The sequence below is a fragment of the Apteryx mantelli genome, chromosome 8 (assembly GCF_036417845.1).
Source record: "Apteryx mantelli isolate bAptMan1 chromosome 8, bAptMan1.hap1, whole genome shotgun sequence".
In the NCBI taxonomy this organism is placed as follows: Eukaryota; Metazoa; Chordata; class Aves; order Apterygiformes; family Apterygidae; genus Apteryx; species Apteryx mantelli.
The window spans coordinates 26,101,118-26,119,070 of NC_089985.1; the positions used below are offsets into that span (position 1 = coordinate 26,101,118).

Consider the following 17,953-nt stretch of genomic DNA (forward strand, 5'->3'; position numbering starts at 1 on the left):
TTCTTTGCTCGGTGAGTTGGATCAAAAGCCGTTCTAACCTTGGGGAACTTGTAGCTGTTCCTCCAAGATGTGGAACGCTAAATCTCTTCAGAGAAATGCTTTGAAAACAAATAAATGAATAGAGCATCTGTCTCAGAAATGACAGCATTGGTAGTGTTTATCACTAGATTTGTCTAACTTTTGAATTCTTGCTTTTTTGACCTGAGCGATTTTTATATTTGTTCACCTTCCTCTGGAGAAAAGCATTCTGGTCTGTAATAAACAATCTTGTAGAAGAAAAATTGCAGTAGGATCTTTATGAGGTGCTGATACTCAGAATCAAAAGCTGCTGCCTGGATTTTACCAGATTGATTGAACTATAGCTGTGCTGTGTAACCTGTCAGCTACTCCTCTTGTTAGCCATCGCGGGTCTGTATAGCAATACCGTCCCCCGAGCTTCTACTAAGTCATTTGCCTGTGACAGCACAGAATGCTGCTACTTTATTTGATGGTTTGTTATTTTAAACAACTTCTTTGTTGTTGCCATTTTTCATGTCTGCTCTAGAAATGCAATCCTACAAGCAAGGTGATTAAGCTGCTTTGAGCACCCATGGTAGTTCAGTTGCTTTCATTTTGTAGCATGCCTTGTTAGGCAATAAATGAACTGTCATGCTATGCTAATATTTTGTATCTGAAATTGTTTTTTTTCTAGTAAAGACCTTGTCTGAAAGATGGCAATTTTTCCTGATTGTTCTTAATATTGCAACTCATGTATCTGTACAATTCTTAAAGGATAGAAAAAAAAATTTATCTGGTGCTCAAGTGTAACAGAGTGCAATGGATTGTGAGTTTAGTGCTATCTATGTAATGTAAATGCTGCAAGTGAACTATAAAATGACTGCACAAAGTTTAGGATTATAGAACACATGCTAGAAGCAGATATTAAATCAGAAGTGACATTTTGACCATGAAATCCTCTTCAGGCTCTTGCAAATACAGAATAAGTATTTGGACTGCAGCTGAAAAGCAACACTCCAGGAAACTGGGTGAAAAAAGAAAGACAAATTAACTACATAAATTACCATTGCCTGCAGTGGATATCACAGCTGAAACTTTAACTTCCCTCTGCTGTTTTCAGCATGCATTTATGTCCATCTTGCAGTTAATCCCATTCATAATTCCATAATTGAATATTTCCCCTAAATGTTGAGTGGATAAAGCCTAGGATTATTTTTTCTGTTCACTCAGTGAGCCAGGATTTCCTCCAGACATGTCACCTTTGGGTGTCACTGAGGCAGCGAACTTTACCGTGAATGCCACGGCAGGCGCACCAGGCCTGCACCAGCGTAGGGAGGGGACTGGTTCCAGCAGATCTCGCTGCCCTGCTTTTTCCGTGTCAAGGGCCGCAGCCTTGGGTCTGGCTGAGACGGCAGATGAACAGGAACTGGCCCATGACATAATCCAGTTGAGGTTTCAGTAGCAAAGGCAAATGCTAAGCAAGATTATGATGGGAACAGTGACACAGTTAGCATCAATTACGCAATTCTTTCTCACTAAAATTCTGAAAATCCTGTGTTTGTGTCCTTTGGATATTTGTGTTGATTGGTGAAGTATAGATACCCTGAAATAGCCTTCTCTCACTGTAGAGTGCAAATACCTTCTGCTTTCCATGGTGAGTGAAGACTTGACCAGAGGCTGTGGATGACAGAGTTCTCAGTTAAGAAACTTGTCTAGGATCAAACCCTTCTGTGTCATCCTTTGGATAACTCGGTAGCAATCCCATAGGATTTTAGAGCCATATGTGTTGTTTCCAGCTTTGGCAACCTCAGATGTTCTCTTGCAAGTGGTACATTTTTTATTTGTAGCAAATGCTTGCTAATGAAGTTGTTCTCTCATCCGCTGGGAAATTAGGTTGTACTTTGGGTAGGCTCTGATGTTAGGCACTCTGCCGAGCATTAATCCCAGGGTTTCCTCATAGGACTGCTAATGAAAGCTTAGGTGCCAAGGCAGCTGACCCCATTGCTCACTGGGGTAATGTGGGGTGCACAGTGCCTGGTGATTGCTGGCTGATCTCGGAAGAGAGTGGGGGTTGTGGAAGAAAGGTCTGGCAGTGGGAAACCTGGCATGGTCCTAGGGCTGAGGACTGCAACGCGGAGAGCACCAATCCCATGGTATGGCCTGAGCTGAGTCTGTGCGGCTGACTGTATCCAGGGTGTCCTCTCCAGGAGCTGAGAATAAATGAATAAATTTTAGTTTCAAGTGAAACATCTGGATTTTTACCTGAAAGTAGCTTATTCTTAGCTGCAGTTCTCAGCCTCAGTGTACGGGCTTCGGTCATTCCCAAGGAATGGGTGCAAATGAAACAGGGTAGCCTGTGAATGTGGCCAGCTGGCTCCGCTGCAGATTGCCTTGCTAGGTGGAGCTGTGACAGCAGAGCGTTTCGTACAACTGAACTTGTAACCGTTTCTTTCCTCAGTACAGACCTGTCCTAAAGGGACTCCAAGCAGTGGTGACATCTGTATTTCAGAATTCACTCTAGGTATCCAGGACTCTGACTTCATTAGTCTGTGAGATTTCATTATGGTCTGGAATGCACTGTAATATATATAGTAGTGGAATAGTATGACTTCAGCAAATATCTTTCTCTTTTTTACCCCCCTTCAGTAAAAGATACCAATGACATTAATGCTTTGCCTGGTCCTTGACTCTCCCATTCAGTATCTTCTAATGGGAGTGGAACTGTTCATTCAGCTCCTAAATTATTCCGTGGAGGACGCTATTACAAATGCAGCTCAGTACGCTGCTTTGACAGAGGTCAAGGGAGGCTTATCAAAACCCCATCTTAAGGATAAAATAGAAAGAAGTCTCTCTTGGGCAACTAGGCCCTTGGCCTGTATCCAAACCCATGATCAGAGCAGTACTTTCAGAGACTTAGGAGCAAGAAGTTGTTATAGCATTGGCAGAGTCACCCCCATTCCTGTGATTTAATGCCTTTTGTTCTTACTATGTCTTGTATAACTGAAGTCTCTGTGGTGTGCCAGCTTTAAAAAGCAGAATACTGTTTTCCTCCACTAGAGCAGGGTTATAGTGCCTGCATAAAAGCTAAGGAATTCCTAGCTCTGTACCACAAAAGCAACTTCAGAATAGGCACCTAAGTGAAAACTTCATACATCCTGTGTTCTTACAGAGCAGCCCGTACCCCCTGGACTGTATGAAAAGGCTCTTATAAATCTGCTCTTCCTACTGTCTATATAGTGTCTTTCTTTTCTAGTAATACAGAAGTTTGCATGAAAGCATTATCTCTTATTCCTTAAGAATCCATCATTTGTGCCTCTGCCTATTCCCTGCATGAAGTCATAATCCTCTATTTACGATATCACAATGGGTTGCTATGGAAATTATTACTACTATTAATAACCCAAAGAGGATGACTTCAGGTAGGGAATTAGCAGAAAGTGCAGATGAATGCTGACTTTTGCGTAATGCAGCAACAAAGAAAGAGGTCAGTGAAATCCAGAGAACAATTGACAACTTGCTCCCAAATATAATTTTTTTAAAAATTCCATGAGACATTTGCTGCTCTCAACCTTATAGATAGGAAAATTAGCCAATTTGTAAAATTCTGTACACTTTCCTTTAGCTCATATTTGTTTCCTCTGGGTCAAACCCAATGAGATATTGCATACTTTTAGCTCCTCCTGATTTTCCATTACTTTATGAATTAGGGGTGTACAGCATCTCAGAGATCACAGGTCCTCACTGGGTACCAGGTGACATGGTACTTTAACAAGGCACCTAGTTGCGGGTTTGGGTTTTTTTCTAATTAAGAGTTAGATGTTGTATTAAACTTACTGCCTACCACCATCATTGGTGCTCAGTTTACCTATTGGCAGCAGAATCTAGTCTTTTGGGAAGATACAGATTAAAAGGATAGCAATTAATTTATAGGATAAAACTGTTGTATTAGTCTTTTTTTCATTTTAAAGACAAGGAAAATGTCCCTGTAAATACATATCTGTCATCACTAGTAAGGCTGTCAGTCACAGGAGCTGGGACAAAGGCTGACTAAGATGTAGTTTTGATTTGCATAAATGGGGACTCATGTTTCTATTCCTTTGTTTCTTTTTTTTTTTCTTTGATTATTCTCTCCTGTTCCAAAAGACAGGGTGTTCATCCTCTAGACTGCTTGACTGAAAGCAACACCAAGCATGAGCTGCTTCCTAGCAGCAGGCCTTGGGCGAAGCTGACAGGTAGTAACAGCGTGGCCATAAAGCAAGGTAGTTCAGAGGGGCAGAGCAGCACCGGCGTGCTGCCAAGCAGCGCAGCTGTATGCAGTCCCACCTGTGGGCATGCAAAAGGTGTCCCCAGGCGGGTAAAGCCAAGGAATGCAGCGGGGCAGAGGTTTCCTGAAGAACTCTGTGTTCTGGAAAACATGACGGAGAGGGTGCAGTAGGGGAGAAGAAGCCCCAAAGCCCAGCTGTTGAGAACATAAGGCAACAGATGGAAGGTAAAGTAGCACTCTGGCTGTGTACGGCCAAAGACATTTGGCATATTGAGCACGGCAGACTGGGAGCATCATGCTTTAGAATAGATCCCCAGGCAGGTGTAGAATACAGCTGTTCTGTTGTACACATAGGATCCTGTCTTTGCATCCATAGGGTTTGGTTTGGTTCTATTCTATTCAGTTCTATTCTATTCGATATCTCTAGGAGATGTTTCTTTACCTGACAAGAAAGCTTAGATCATTTCTTCTGTGATTTATGCTACTCAGAGTGGCTGACTTGGCCCCTTCCTATTGATTCGGTGCCGCTGTCCTCTCTCCTGCCTGTCCATGTTACTGGCATGTCACTCCTGATAGATCCTGGCATTCAAGCAAGACCACTGTTTGTTTCCAGCTCTGCTCTTCGGTCCCCTCTGGGCAGCCTGGTCGATTGCTTTTGGTCACTGTTCTCACTGCTGCATTTCAGGGAAACTCTGAAATGCTGTCGAATAACATGGTTTGTATAGCAGACTGACTTTCGTGGCCAGACATGTAACTGTGGCATCTCTCTCCAGCCCACTCTCTCTGTCCTGCATTTTCTTGTGCTGAACCCTAGGACTGCTGCTTTCTCTCCCCAGTGTCAATTGTTACTTTAAATTTGAAAAAGTGCGGAGGGAACTTGATACAGAGATTGGGCAATAAAACAGTGAATGAAATTCAGTGTTGATAAATGTAAAGTGATGTGCTGGAGGGAGGGGGAGAATGACAATGTGAACTTCACAGGCGAAATAATGTGTTCTGACCAATCATTACCACGGAAATAGGATCCTGGGCTTGTTGAAATTGTCAATTCAGTAGTGGTCACAAAAGCAAATGTGGATCGTCATTATGCCACTGAATAAAGCCGTGATGCATCTGCATGCTGGATGTTGCATGCACTTTGCATGCCTGATCCTTTCATTGCAAAAAAGATAGAGTAGAACTGGAAAGTTTCAGAAAAGGGCATTAAAGATGACCAAGTACCTGGAACAGTTTGCTAAAGGGGACAAACTAAGCAAGTGATGTTCATTTTCATGTTGAGGAAGAAGAACATTCACTGTGTGTTTGGTTTTGCTGTTGGATATAATAAGGTGCACTGTAGGTATGATGTTTTTGGTAGCTCTATGTCCTGTACCGATCTGTATGTGAATAGGTCCCAGATGTCAGCCAGACTCAGACTAGGGCCTCCCTCATGAATGGGGAAAATCTTTAACTAAGCTTGGCCTGCTTTAAAAGTACATGTGGTCATATTAACTCTATTAATGATAATAGGCCTTAAACACATACACATTTTTCCATCATGCATATTGCTGCTTCATATTTAGGATTATTTAGCTTATCCATTACCTCAGTTGTCTGAGGACACACTATAAAAAATTATAGAAAGGCATGTTAGGCTGGCTATGTGAATGACTTCAACGTAAGGAAAGCATGACTAAGGGCTGAGAGAATGTACAGAAAATTACCCTCTTCAGGCTGAAGAAAATTCCCAGAAAAACTAAGTATGCGGGAAATGCCTGGCTGTTAACATAGCTGGTCATACAATGTTTGTGGGCAGAAAGCCAACCCTGCACAAACTCATTGTGTGAGTGCTATGATCTTGGTAAACTTGTCACTTCCGAAAAATATATTTTTGGGGGCAACATCTGATAGAAAATACAGTCAAAGAACCTTGCTTTTATCTCTTTTTCTGCCCTGGAGTCCTATCTGATTGGGCACATGTGCTCAGTGACTTTACATAATAGGAATATGGAAAGCACCATGGGTCTTTAAAACAACCTGATTAAGTGGTATCAGTGTATTTCTGCTGCATTCACAGTCTCTTTATGGGGCAAGTTTAGGGTGTCATTGCCTATGCTTTTACTCAGAAAAGTGTTTTTGGAAATCTTCCTTCAATATGCAGGCATAGCTATAACAGGGATCAAAGCTTGCAGATGTGATTTGCCTCTTACCTTAAAAGCGATGGAAGAGAGTAATTTGTATTGCCAAAACTCCAGTTACTAACAAATGGTTTCTTGCAGTGTTGTTCCAGATAACTGAAATCCCATTCCCACTGTCACAGCTGTGCACTCGCACTCTTGTGCTTGCTTATCTCGTTTTCCACTCATTTTTTTTCTTCATTTGTTTCTGAATTATTTCAGTCACCACTTCTGTGCTTTTTAATCTTGAAAACAATCCTTCTAATATGCCCTTGATAACAATCCTTCCAACGTGCCCTCTCCATCATCACTCAGGCTTCCTGAGTTTGGTTTGTTCCCCAGCTGGCACAGAGAGGGCCTTGCCACTCGTTCTTCGTTTCGGCTCGCTATTCATACGCTTACATGGAGCATTTCACAGAATGAAAGAATGGGGGACAAGCCTATACCCTTCTCTTTAAGAATTCATTTGTAATTTCTTGAGAAAATGCTTCATGGTGAATCATGATGCATTCCTGAAAAATGAACTGTTTCTACAGAAAACCTACAATAGCAGGATTCTGTTACCAAAAAGGACTGAAGAAAGCACAACTGTTTGAGACCTCAGTGAAATACAGGCAGTAGCTTTTCCTCTACTGATACCTGCATTTCCGTGCAGATTTACTAGAATGCATTTCCTTAATCAAGACTTAAAAGCTTACCTAGGGAAGGAAAGAGAAGCTGCAGGTGAGGATGACTCTGCTGATGCTGGTTCCGCTGGGTGCAGGCACGACACCTGGTACTAGATGTTTGCAACATCAAAGAGAGCTTAAAAAAACAGATCATGGCAACACAATAGAAACAAGCTGTGTTTATAAATAGGGAAGTCGAACATGTTGAGTGCTGTAATAAAAGTATATCCGCTGAAGTAAAGGTGCTGGGATTTTTCCCCCGCAATACCCATTAACCTTTTACAGAGGTAGATGTGACCTTGAAAATTCAGGAGAGTTTCATAACTCATGAAGAAACAAGAAATGACAATCTGATAACGCTTCCTCAGGAATGCCTGGCATTCTTCATGGCAAGTTTTGTGTTCTCCGCGGGATGTGGTGACTCAGGCTACAACCTGCAAAATGTACCCAGGCCTGTAAAGGATTTATCGCAGGGGTGTGCAAGTGTGAGCTGCTTTATTACTTCACCATATGTTATAGCTCCTCTCAATAATTCAGTTCCATGTAGTATTGTTCATGTATGAGTAGCAGTACAAATGACCTTACAAATAATTTAAAGATAAACTTAACTGTGCCTAAGATCAAATTCTGCTCTTGGCTATGTGATGTAAATCTGTGGGGTTTATACCAGTTCATCTGCAAAGGTAATTTAGTCCAAGAATTTTGTTAAAAAAATTAGTGTATTTTAACATAATATTACTGTATTTTTAACTGAGAAAATCTTTTTCCTTCTATTTGCATCTTTGCAATATATGTGAAAACATAAGAGGGTTAGGAGAAAAAACGAAACACTTGAATTTGCTTAGGTTTTTAGGTAAGGCCAAAGTTTGGAATTTTGAGCTTTGTTCGCTTCTACATCATTCTAGGTGTCTGTCAGAGGGAAGCTGATGTAAAGCCAGAATGATACAATGGGGAGTCAGGCTTGTTGTCTCCAGGCTTTTTTCATCTTTAGTAAAAAGCTGGGCCTAATCCAAAACTTGGGATCTCAGGCGTCTCATATGCTGAGAGTCTCTGTCTCTGAAATTCCAGCCAGGATCTGAATTTGTGTATGAGTCCTGTATTTATAAACCAAACTTCTGAAAACTGCCCGCTCTACTGTTCGGACAAGGTTATTGTGCCATCCCTTTGGGAAGGGGGATTAGCTGCGCCGGGCCTCCTCCCTGCCTGGCACAGGTGCTCCGTGGAAGAGCAACTGCTCGGGAAGCAGAAAGGGGTCCCTCGAAGGAATGAAGAATGGGCTGGTATCCAGGCTGGGAACTGTTCCTGTCCTGTTTATGCTAATTCACACTCATTTTATAAACACTGAGCGACGGCTGCTTTTTTCAAAGGTGCTGAGCACCTCCAATTCCCATCAATGTAAGTAGGAGTTTTGCATATTCAATATGCATTCCTTAAGGAAAAGACCCCCGCTAGCTGTGTTTCTTGGGACAGAAATGCAGAAAGACCCAGCCTAATCCTGCCACTCACAGGAACCATCTTACAAAGGTTTTCTACTGCTCATTTCAGTTAGGGCTAGTAGACTGTTCCTTGAAGGGCAGACATAAAAAGAAATCTCCTTACTTGCTGCTTAGCAAAATGGCTCCTGGCTGACTTGGAAATCATAGTTAGCTATTTTCCAGAGTTTCTGTTCTTGTATTTGTTGGGACTGCTAATGCATTTAGTCTAAACGGCTGCTCGTTGTGTCTCTTGACAGACCATGCAACAGATGAGCGACCACCGCTACGACAAGCTGACAGTGCCTGATGATGCTGCAGCAAACTGCATCTACTTAAACGTGCCAAGCAAAGGCCATGTCTTGCTGCACCGAGCCCCCGAGGAGTATCCCGAAAGTGCAAAGGTAGGAGACGGCTTCTTAACCACGCTGCCCGCTGGGAGACCTTCAGCATCCCAGCATCTCCTGGAAGTCGGCGGGAATTGAAATTCAGTGCTTTCCCGAATGGGGCTGTTGTATTCTGTAATGGAAATATCAGCTGGCAAAAACACCAGCTTTGGAAAAGTGGGAGGCCTGGGCTCTATTTTCATCTCCGCTACTGATTTAATTAATTAGTCTCTTGTGCCTCTGGTGCTTCTTCTACATAACTGAAAGTAATAACAGTTCCCCTCACTGCAGCAGTGATGTCTGTGAATCCTTTGAGAGCCATAGCCAGGAGGCCACATGTACTAGAAAATGTTAGTGTTGATTATGAAAAATGAGACAGCTTAGCACCCACTGATAAATCTATGCTCATTCATTCTGTAAATACTTAAAGGGAAAATAGCAAGGCATAAATGTAATGATTTCTGTTCCATTTTATTTCCTAAACAGGTTTTTGAAAAGCTGAAGGACCACATGCTGATCCCAATAGCCACCACAGAGCTGGAGAAAGTAGATGGGGCACTCACCTGTTGCTCTGTGCTTATTAACAAAACTTCAGAATTATGAGTTTACAGAGTCCCTCCCTTGTAACTGGCAATAATGTTACATACAAGGTAGATGAATCTGTATCCACACTTTTATTGTTTTTATTGACAATCTACTGTACCACTGTGCTACTAACCCTTGTTTACAAATTTTTTGCTTTGTGTCCTTGCAGATGGTATTTAAGGTGGGTGTATGTTTTTGTTGGGGGGGCACATTAACTCTGAAGTATGTTAGTCCCATGGGCTAGCAGAAGACAATTACAATGGCTAACGCCTAGCTTTAGTGATTTAACGTATTCTGTGTGAAAATCATATGAAAACCAACTAATTCACAGAAGTTCAAGCACCTCTGTTGTCTTTACACTGTTCTCTCCTCCTTCTGTCTTTTTTCTCTTGCTCCTTTCTCTGAATCTTTTTTCCATTCTTCAGTCTTTCTTCTCTGTTTCTCTCTTTACTTTCAGTGATGCAAGGTATCAGTGGGGACTGAAGAAAATTCAGTGGGATCAGGAACTTGGTATCTCGTGTGGTAGGGAAGCTTTTCTTACACTGGCTGGAACAGTGCATGGCAGGCTGTGCTCAGCATCTTGGCCATATCACGTTGCCACTGCTGGGCAGAATCATGGCTAGAATCGAGTTCAGACTCCAGATAGCAACTGAGGAGAAAGCTTCCTCCTTCAGGTGCGTTCAAGGGCAATGTTTGCCTGGGAAACCTGAATGACAGAAAAAGAAGTAGCAGAGCAGCCACACCGGATAAGTCCTACAAGTTCAGGTCCCCATTTGCTGCTGATGCTATGTCTTGCAATTGGGTGAGATTAGAAGAGGAACAGTTTAAAAGGCCAGATCCCAGGGAGCACCTTGACCACCAAAATGAAAGACTGAGGCGCTTTTGGAAAAGTTAAACTACAGAAGTTATCTAAGAATGTGGGGTTATTTTAATCTCTTTGTGTGAACTTTCATTTCAGTCTCTCTGTTGTTGTTTTCTCCTCTTTTGGAGGCCACTTACTGGCAAAACTCAAAAGAAAAGGGTGATAGAACCAGTTGAAGGACAGTTATTCCTGGATTGTGCTCATGAATAAGGGAAGCCATTGTTGTTTGAAAGACTGGCATGTGTATTTTATCTGCCCTTGGGGCAGTTTTCCTTGAAACAATGACCATCTTATTTTTTTAATTGCATGACTATTTACTGTGGTATTCAGCTAAAGCAAATATATTTGTTTTGCAGCAAATTCCACAACATCCTTACCCACTGACTCATACATTTTTTTCACCACAGTAACATGAAGTATACCCCATTGTATTCATACAATTTTAGTTGAATCATTTGTAAACTAAGGATGAAGAAACAGAAGCAGTAGTGGGAACTCTTCAGAGGCTGACAAATAGTCTGAACATTTTATCAGCTTCCTAGGCATCTCCCCCACCTTTCCTGAACCACTTGTGGCATGCTGCTGAGGTACAGTAGGAAGTGAGCAGAGGAGCTCAGTCAGTATGGCCTGTAGGAGAGCAAACAGTATTAACTGAGTGCACGCTATGATATCCTTTGGAAATCTGCATGCTTTTTTACAGTCACGGGGGAGGAAACTCAAGTACTTATATTCACAAACTTCCTCTGCGCTCTCGGTGTAGCAGCATAACTCACATCTCACCTCAGTGGCTAACGTGGAGCAAAGGAAGTTCATACGTCCTGGCAGCTACCGGAATACGTTGAATGCCATCTGAACGCATTGTGTCTTGTGACAACAGGAGGTATCAATGACGAGAGAATAAAATGCATGTGAAAAGAGAGCATGTCTCAAAGGAAGTCTCTACCCAGCCAGACAGCAGGGTGCTGTTTTTAGGGCTGCGTGCCATTCCCGAGGATTTGCCTCACGTTTCCCCTTTGGCTCCTCTGTTGCCACGTGCCGTCATTTCAGCATGACCTGCACGGTCAGGCTCTAAGGTTGGAAACATTGCAGTGGGGAATCTCCTTTCCCTCCTTCCCTTGGCTGTTTTTAAATATCTGGTAAAGCTTCTTGTATTTTAGAACCACTTGATATTAAACAAAGAAGATTTTGTGCCAAAAAATAACCCTGTAGTATTTAACCGTGACCTTCTAGAGGCAAGCTATACCTTTTTAAAAATATATGTAGCCGTGGGAGCTGTTGTGTAAAGCGGAGCAGAATCTGTTGTCGCCTGTCTGTACCTCCGTGGACCTGGCTGCACCTCACCCCATTCGCAGACTGCGGTCCCTCTCCCTTGTCTCACTGGGGCCAGAGCATCCCACTATAGCAATGTGCCATCATTAGGCTGTAGGATTTCTGTTCAGTTTGTCTCAAACTTTCTGTTTTTTTTTTTTTTCATCCACTCTCACCTTTCACCTGTCTCTCTCTTCCTCAGACTGTGGTTTCTAGTTTATTGCATGATAAGCACTTTCCTCTTTTAATTGCAAGAATTTTTCTGCTGTTATCTCAGTTCTTCTGTTCCTTCCATCTTCTTTTTCTGCACTCCTATATCTTCTCCTCACAGTTCACTCCAAAGTATTCCAACCCATAGCGGGCTGTCCTAAATTTACTCCCTCCTTGACTAGATGTCAGGAAGGGACCACTTTTGCTCTGAGAGACTTCTTTTGAGCAAGAAGGAGGACTGTCAATAGGAACTGTATATCTAGAGGGGAATCCTCTTTTTTTAGGATTGCTCCAGAAAAGAGAAAAATAGTCATTCGTGGTGGACACTGTTGATATCTTGTGTCCTTGAAAGAAATAGAATGGGTGATGAGGGATTCCCCCCCTGCCCAGGCTCCTCAGGGGAGGGAGAGGTAGTGAGAGAGAACATCCTCACTAAGGATGAGAAGATTGGATCTCAGAGCTGCAAAACATCCTACTTTCCAGAGAGGCTGATCTTTCACCAATTGCCATTTAGATTTCGTTGTTTTCAGGACTGCATTTTAGTCTACAGAAAGAGTGGGAGAGTGGCTGAGGGACCTGAATTTCCTCAGGTGATGATTTCAAGACATATTCACACTGTCTAACTTTAGGCATATAATCGCACCTGCTTTGGTTCGATAGGTGTCATAGGCTACTAACATAGATGCTCTGAATTACATCTTAGTCTGATGCCAAAAGTCATCTAAGCTTATTGGTGGGATTGCCCTCCCCTCTCTGCTTTTTGCATTATTCTTTACGATGGCATTATAATGCAAAAAAATTAAGAGCACTTCAGTTTGTGCATTTGTAGTATGGTATTAAGAACCAAAATCATGCCAAATGCTCGTTGTTCTTGCTATTTGCTATTTTTTCTGTTGCCCAGTCGAAGAATTCAGTTGTGAGAACATTTCTGCTGTAACCCATACGCATTTAATGGGCATCCTGTACATCTTGTCACTAGAACATTTTTCAGATGCCTGATGTAAATCATCATCCTTGATTAATATAGTAAAATCCCAAACCAAAAAAGGAGATGAGACACTGAACACTAATAGGCAGCCCACATAAAACATCTGATAACAACTGTCAGGCTATATGACATAGCAGGCCACTACAGAAGATCTTGTGGTGAATAGCTCAGCAATGGGGTTTGAATTATTCATCACTGGTTTGTTTGGTCTTTTTTTTTTTTTAAGCAATCAGTTTAGCTCAGATCAAATAAAAGAGCTACCATATTCATTATAGATCTTTCATGGATATTGTTATCTATTACTATGAGTCTAGGAAGAGGTTGTGATATGTGGGTTTTCTTCTTCAACAGAATGTGAATACAGTGTCTCTCTCTGCAATGAGAATGTGAATGCATATTGTACCTTATAAGAAAAACTTGAATTCTCCCACTTCTGCATTATTGTCTTTTCCTTGCAAATATATTCTTTTTCAGTCTTAAATAGATGCCACTCTATGAAGCTATTCTCTGAATTTTTCAGTGATTTCCATGAGATAGGTACAGAGCTCATATGCAACACCATGTCCAGTTTTAAAAATAAAAGTTCAGTGAAATGCAGAACAATGAATCTGCTTTTTCTGTTTGTTCACAGTAAGTTGGGAATGAAATACGAAAAAAATGGCTTTTGATTTCATTCAGCTTCTTAAACACTAGATCAGTGCAGTCAGAGCCAAATTACTTTGATAGAAAACATCAAAATTCACATGGAACTGTTTGGGGAAAATAATTTGCTATTTAAGATTCTCTATTTTTGTTTTTATTAATAGGGAGCTGAAAAGATAAGACTCTTAGAAGGGTAGTATTTATTAAGTGATTGTGAACAAAGTATCATTGGATCTCACTTGTATTTTCAGAAAAGTTTTAACTGGACGTATGATGTAACTTGTATAGAGTTGCATGTGAATCGTGTTAGTCACTGTTTTACATTGTATTGTTCTGCAGTGCACAAATATGACTACTGAAAACAAAAGTGTTAGATTTCATTAAACTTAAATCTTAATCTTGTTACAGTATGTAGTTGCCCACTTTTTGTGCCAAAAACATCAATACATTCCATAATCTGTTCTAATAGAGGTTTGCACTTTGATTTGTTTGTGACTCTTGCAGTTTCAATACTATATATCCTCATCACAAAGGAATAAAGTGTCAATTGTACTGTGGACTGTGTAGTTTTGCCTGTTATTTTGAAACCAAAAGCACATGTATTTGATTTAGTATTGTTTCATGCTGTCTTTTTATTTTGAAGCTTATAATGTCCTTAGAAATAAAGCCAATAATAGACACTTGTGCTAAAACCTTTAAACCTTTTAAAAGAAATCTTGGCTCTTGAAAACAAATCATGATTTTAGGCTTACATTTAAGAATAATGTATATAGAGGAGGCATTGCCATAGTGTTCCAGTTACGATGGTTGTGATTACATTTTGTTACTGTCCAAGATAACTAAATGTTATTGTACTATAGTGTTTTCTCTGTAGTTCCTGTATTTATTGCAAGTTATGCAAGGTGAAACTGCAAAGGTTTAGTGGCACAACCACTGTACTTAATTTCTTCACGTAGCTCCTGCATCATCTCCTCCCCATCCAAGATGTCAAGACAGTTGACTACATTACGGACATCACGTAGTGGATAACATGGCAGATGGCTGCATGTTTTATATCTAAATAGTCCTTGTGTGCTACAAATAGTGTATGTATGTGGCTGGTCTCTGCCTGTACCACTGTGCTCTAATATCATTAGACTATGATTTTAGGATTAATGATAGCAAGAGACAATGCAGTTACTCTGGGCTGCATGGAACATCTAAGTGCTCATAGGTGTTCAGTGCCACCTTGTGGCAATCGAAGATTTAATCAAAAATTTTTAAAGCCTCAGTGTTGTCACTTCAACTTTTTATTTAAGAAAATCGAACATAATTAACAGTACTGTAGCAGAAGAATTACATCATGTCCAAACTGTACAGTCTGGCTAATAGTAGAGCTTTAAACACACCATAATCCAAACAAGACTCTTCTTGCTGGAACAGCAAGGACAAGGAAAGATTTAGTTAGGGCTGGTCTAACTACAGCCTTTGTACTAGTTTAACTACACTAGTTATAAGTATGACTTTTATACAAACATAATTAAATCAGTATAACCTCTAATGTGGATACATTTAGCAAATACTTCCAATTTGCCACATTAAGAAACTCCTCTCATAGAATATAGAAACATTCAAAAGCAAAAGCATGAAAAGCATTTAAAAAGAAGCGCCCATTGAGAAATTCAGCTGTAGAACATTACTGTTGCAAGTACAGACTTGCTGCGCTCGGTGTACAAGTTCACGCTCCACTGTAAACGCACCATGCCAAAAAGCCGCCCTGACCCGCACGTGAAGATGGGCCAAAGGGCCAGCGCCAGCGCCTCATCCCTGCGGGACGGGACGCGGGAACGAGGCTGGTCCTGAGGGGGAGAAAGCCTGGAGCCAGTCACAACACTGCTTCTCGCCAGCTGCGACAGCGTTATGATGTTTTCCGCAATCGATACGGTGGAAGATTTGAGCAGCGCTCATTTGTAAGCAGTTTCTGAAACTCCTTTGGCTCAGAAGCACATTCAGTGTGGCAATAACATGTACGTACTCATATAACCAAGGCAATGCCCACAATCCTCCCAGCTCCCTTGAAAGAAATTATCTCTAACCCATTCCTAAGACTCCCCTCTTGAAACTGAACTGATCCTGACCTCCTGAAATGAATTTCATACTGAGAGTAGTCTTCCTCCAGCTGCCTGGGCCATTAATTCCTGTCAAGAGTTACTGGCAGTAAATCTGCTAAAATATATTCTATTCTTGTATTCTCTACCGGATGCCCTTTTCGCTGATTCCTGAAGTTCATTCCTTGCAGTCTGTCTCACACACAGCTCAGGAATCCGGGAGTCTAACTCTCCAGACACCACATGGCTTTGAACTGCACCTCAGTCACTGCGCAAGGTTATTATTAAATATTCTAAATCCGGAATGCACGATAGCTATTTTTATCGAAAGTATTACACAGAGCCAGTAAAGTCTGCAACAGAATCACCTTGATGAGGAGGAGCTGGAAATCATGGGTTAATGAACACAAATGGGAGCCAGGAGCTAGGGACATGCCTGGCTCTGTCCCAAAAACACCAGCTGACCACGATCAGCTCGCTGGAAACTTCAGAGGATCTCAAACCAGGCCATGTATTTGGGTGCCTAACACAGATTAAGGAGTATCAATTCAGGCACTTGGACTTGAAAAATATTGGCCTGCCCTTCAGCTCACTGGAAAGGAAATATGAGGTAAATATTTGTTTACCTCATATTTGAGATGTTTAATGCTCAAATACACAGACAGCTTCGGGATCCTCAAATGCACTAGAGCGCAGAGAGGGTTCCTGGGCGCGAATAACGACGCTGCAAGACCGGGCTGCAGCAGAGGGTGCTGCCAGGCTGCGAGCAGCCGGGGCGGTGGGGCGAGCAGTGAGGGGGCAGCTGACAGCCAGGCGCTTTCGCACGCGGACGGGTCCTTCGCAGCAACAGCAGGGAGCAGAGCGTGGCGATGGTTTCTGGTAGCCAGTTTGGGGCCTGGCTGTGGTTTTTAACGGTCAGTTTGATGGAAATCAGCATTGTTGCCAGGTAAGAACGGTGGCTAAAGCGTCCTGGGCTGGAGACTTTAGTGTTTACTGAAAAGTTGGAAAAGCAAGAACTGTGAAATAGGCATTGTTGCAGTTACTATTTGAAGTATGACCGAACTAAAAAGGCATACCCTGGAAAAGGACTTTTGCAAAAGGTTTGCAAAACCGGGAATTTTCCCTTAAGGACAGCAAAGACTAATATTGAATGCTTTTACATCTTATACATTTTAATGTTTAACTGCCAGAAACGAAGTTTTGAAAACTTAGCAGTAGGCTGTGTTTTGCTCTTGACAAGGCGAGAGGGTATTTATTCCCCGGGTTGTGCCCTCCGCGGGCGAGAGCTCCCGGGCGGCGGGGGGGGGGGGGGCCACGCGCTCCCGCCGGGAGCCCGGGCGGCGGCGCTGCCCCCTCTAGCGACCGGGGTTTCCTGTCTCGGCTGACACGGCGCTTCCCAGGCTTTGCAGTCGTTAAAAGCTCTACTCCATCTGCGAACAGGGATGCAACGGACAGCAGCCAAAGCAAACGTGTCCTTCATTTATTTCGTTAGAAGCTAGTTAATCAATTACAGATTTTTTTCAACAAATTAAAATTATCTCTTATGTCTCTCTGAGCACTTCATGCTTTGCTTTCCCGTTTCTTTCCTACTTCTACACTCTTGTCAGCATCCGTGCTTCCCTTCATGCTTACTCTATGAACTCTTTTCAGGAAATATTTTCTTCCCTCTCCAAAGGTGTTTTTCTAATCCAATCTCCTCTAATTTTCCTTGCTGTCGGTCACCTCTCTTGCCGCTGGTGCCCAGCCTCTCTCCACAACTACTCCACCTCGACGTCTGTACCGCGTTCTCCCGCACAGCGCAGGGCCGGCTGAGGGCAGCCTCCCGCACAGCTTGCCGTGCTCCCAGCCCTCCTTTCCAAAAGCGCGCTCCGCTTCTTCTGGAAGCTCGGTAGCTAAAAACGGAGAAACCGCCTTATCTTTTACCTGAGCGTGGAGCCCCGGAAAACCGGAACGACAGAACGGGAGCGGAGGGCACCCCGCCTTCGCGGGCCTGCGGTGGGCGCTGCTAATCAGCCGCTGCCCCATCAAGAGACGCTCCTTTCCCCGATACCGCTTCGGAGCCTCCTCGCGCGCCGGGCGAACGCGGCTCAGCGCGCAGCGGCCGCGCCGCGCGTCATCGCTCACGTCACTAAAGCGCTGCGCGCGGGGCACCGGCGCGCGGCAGCTCTCGCTCAGCCCGGCCGAGGAGCCCCAAAACGGAGCCCGGCGGCAGCACCACGAAACCGCCCGCCCGCGTCTGCGCACGCGCGCGTGGGCGGGGCCTGGCCGCGGCCGGCAGCACCGCCCCCTGCGCGGGGGCGGCCGGGAGCGCGCGCTGATTCGCCGCGG

At 43.0% G+C, this 17,953-nt stretch overlaps 1 protein-coding gene and 1 long non-coding RNA gene across 2 annotated transcripts in view; one reads left to right on the top strand and one right to left on the bottom strand.

The window, feature by feature from the left end:
* The window catches only part of DDAH1 (dimethylarginine dimethylaminohydrolase 1), a 62,150-nt gene extending 52,577 nt beyond the window's left edge, over positions 1–9,573 (top strand). Inside the window, exons 5-6 of the mRNA XM_067300458.1 lie at positions 8,818–8,961; positions 9,430–9,573. Coding sequence (XP_067156559.1) covers positions 8,818–8,961; positions 9,430–9,546 — 261 coding nt within the window. The 3' untranslated portion in view covers positions 9,547–9,573. The remainder of the gene's footprint in view (positions 1–8,817; positions 8,962–9,429) is intronic.
* A 5,238-nt stretch (positions 9,574–14,811) lies between these two features.
* LOC136992512 (uncharacterized) lies at positions 14,812–17,842 on the bottom strand. Its single transcript, XR_010884799.1, has 2 exons — positions 17,549–17,842; positions 14,812–16,618 (listed from the first exon to the last, which is right to left on the bottom strand). It is a non-coding gene; the product is annotated as an uncharacterized lncRNA (long non-coding RNA).
* Between the last annotated feature and the right edge of the window lie 111 nt (positions 17,843–17,953).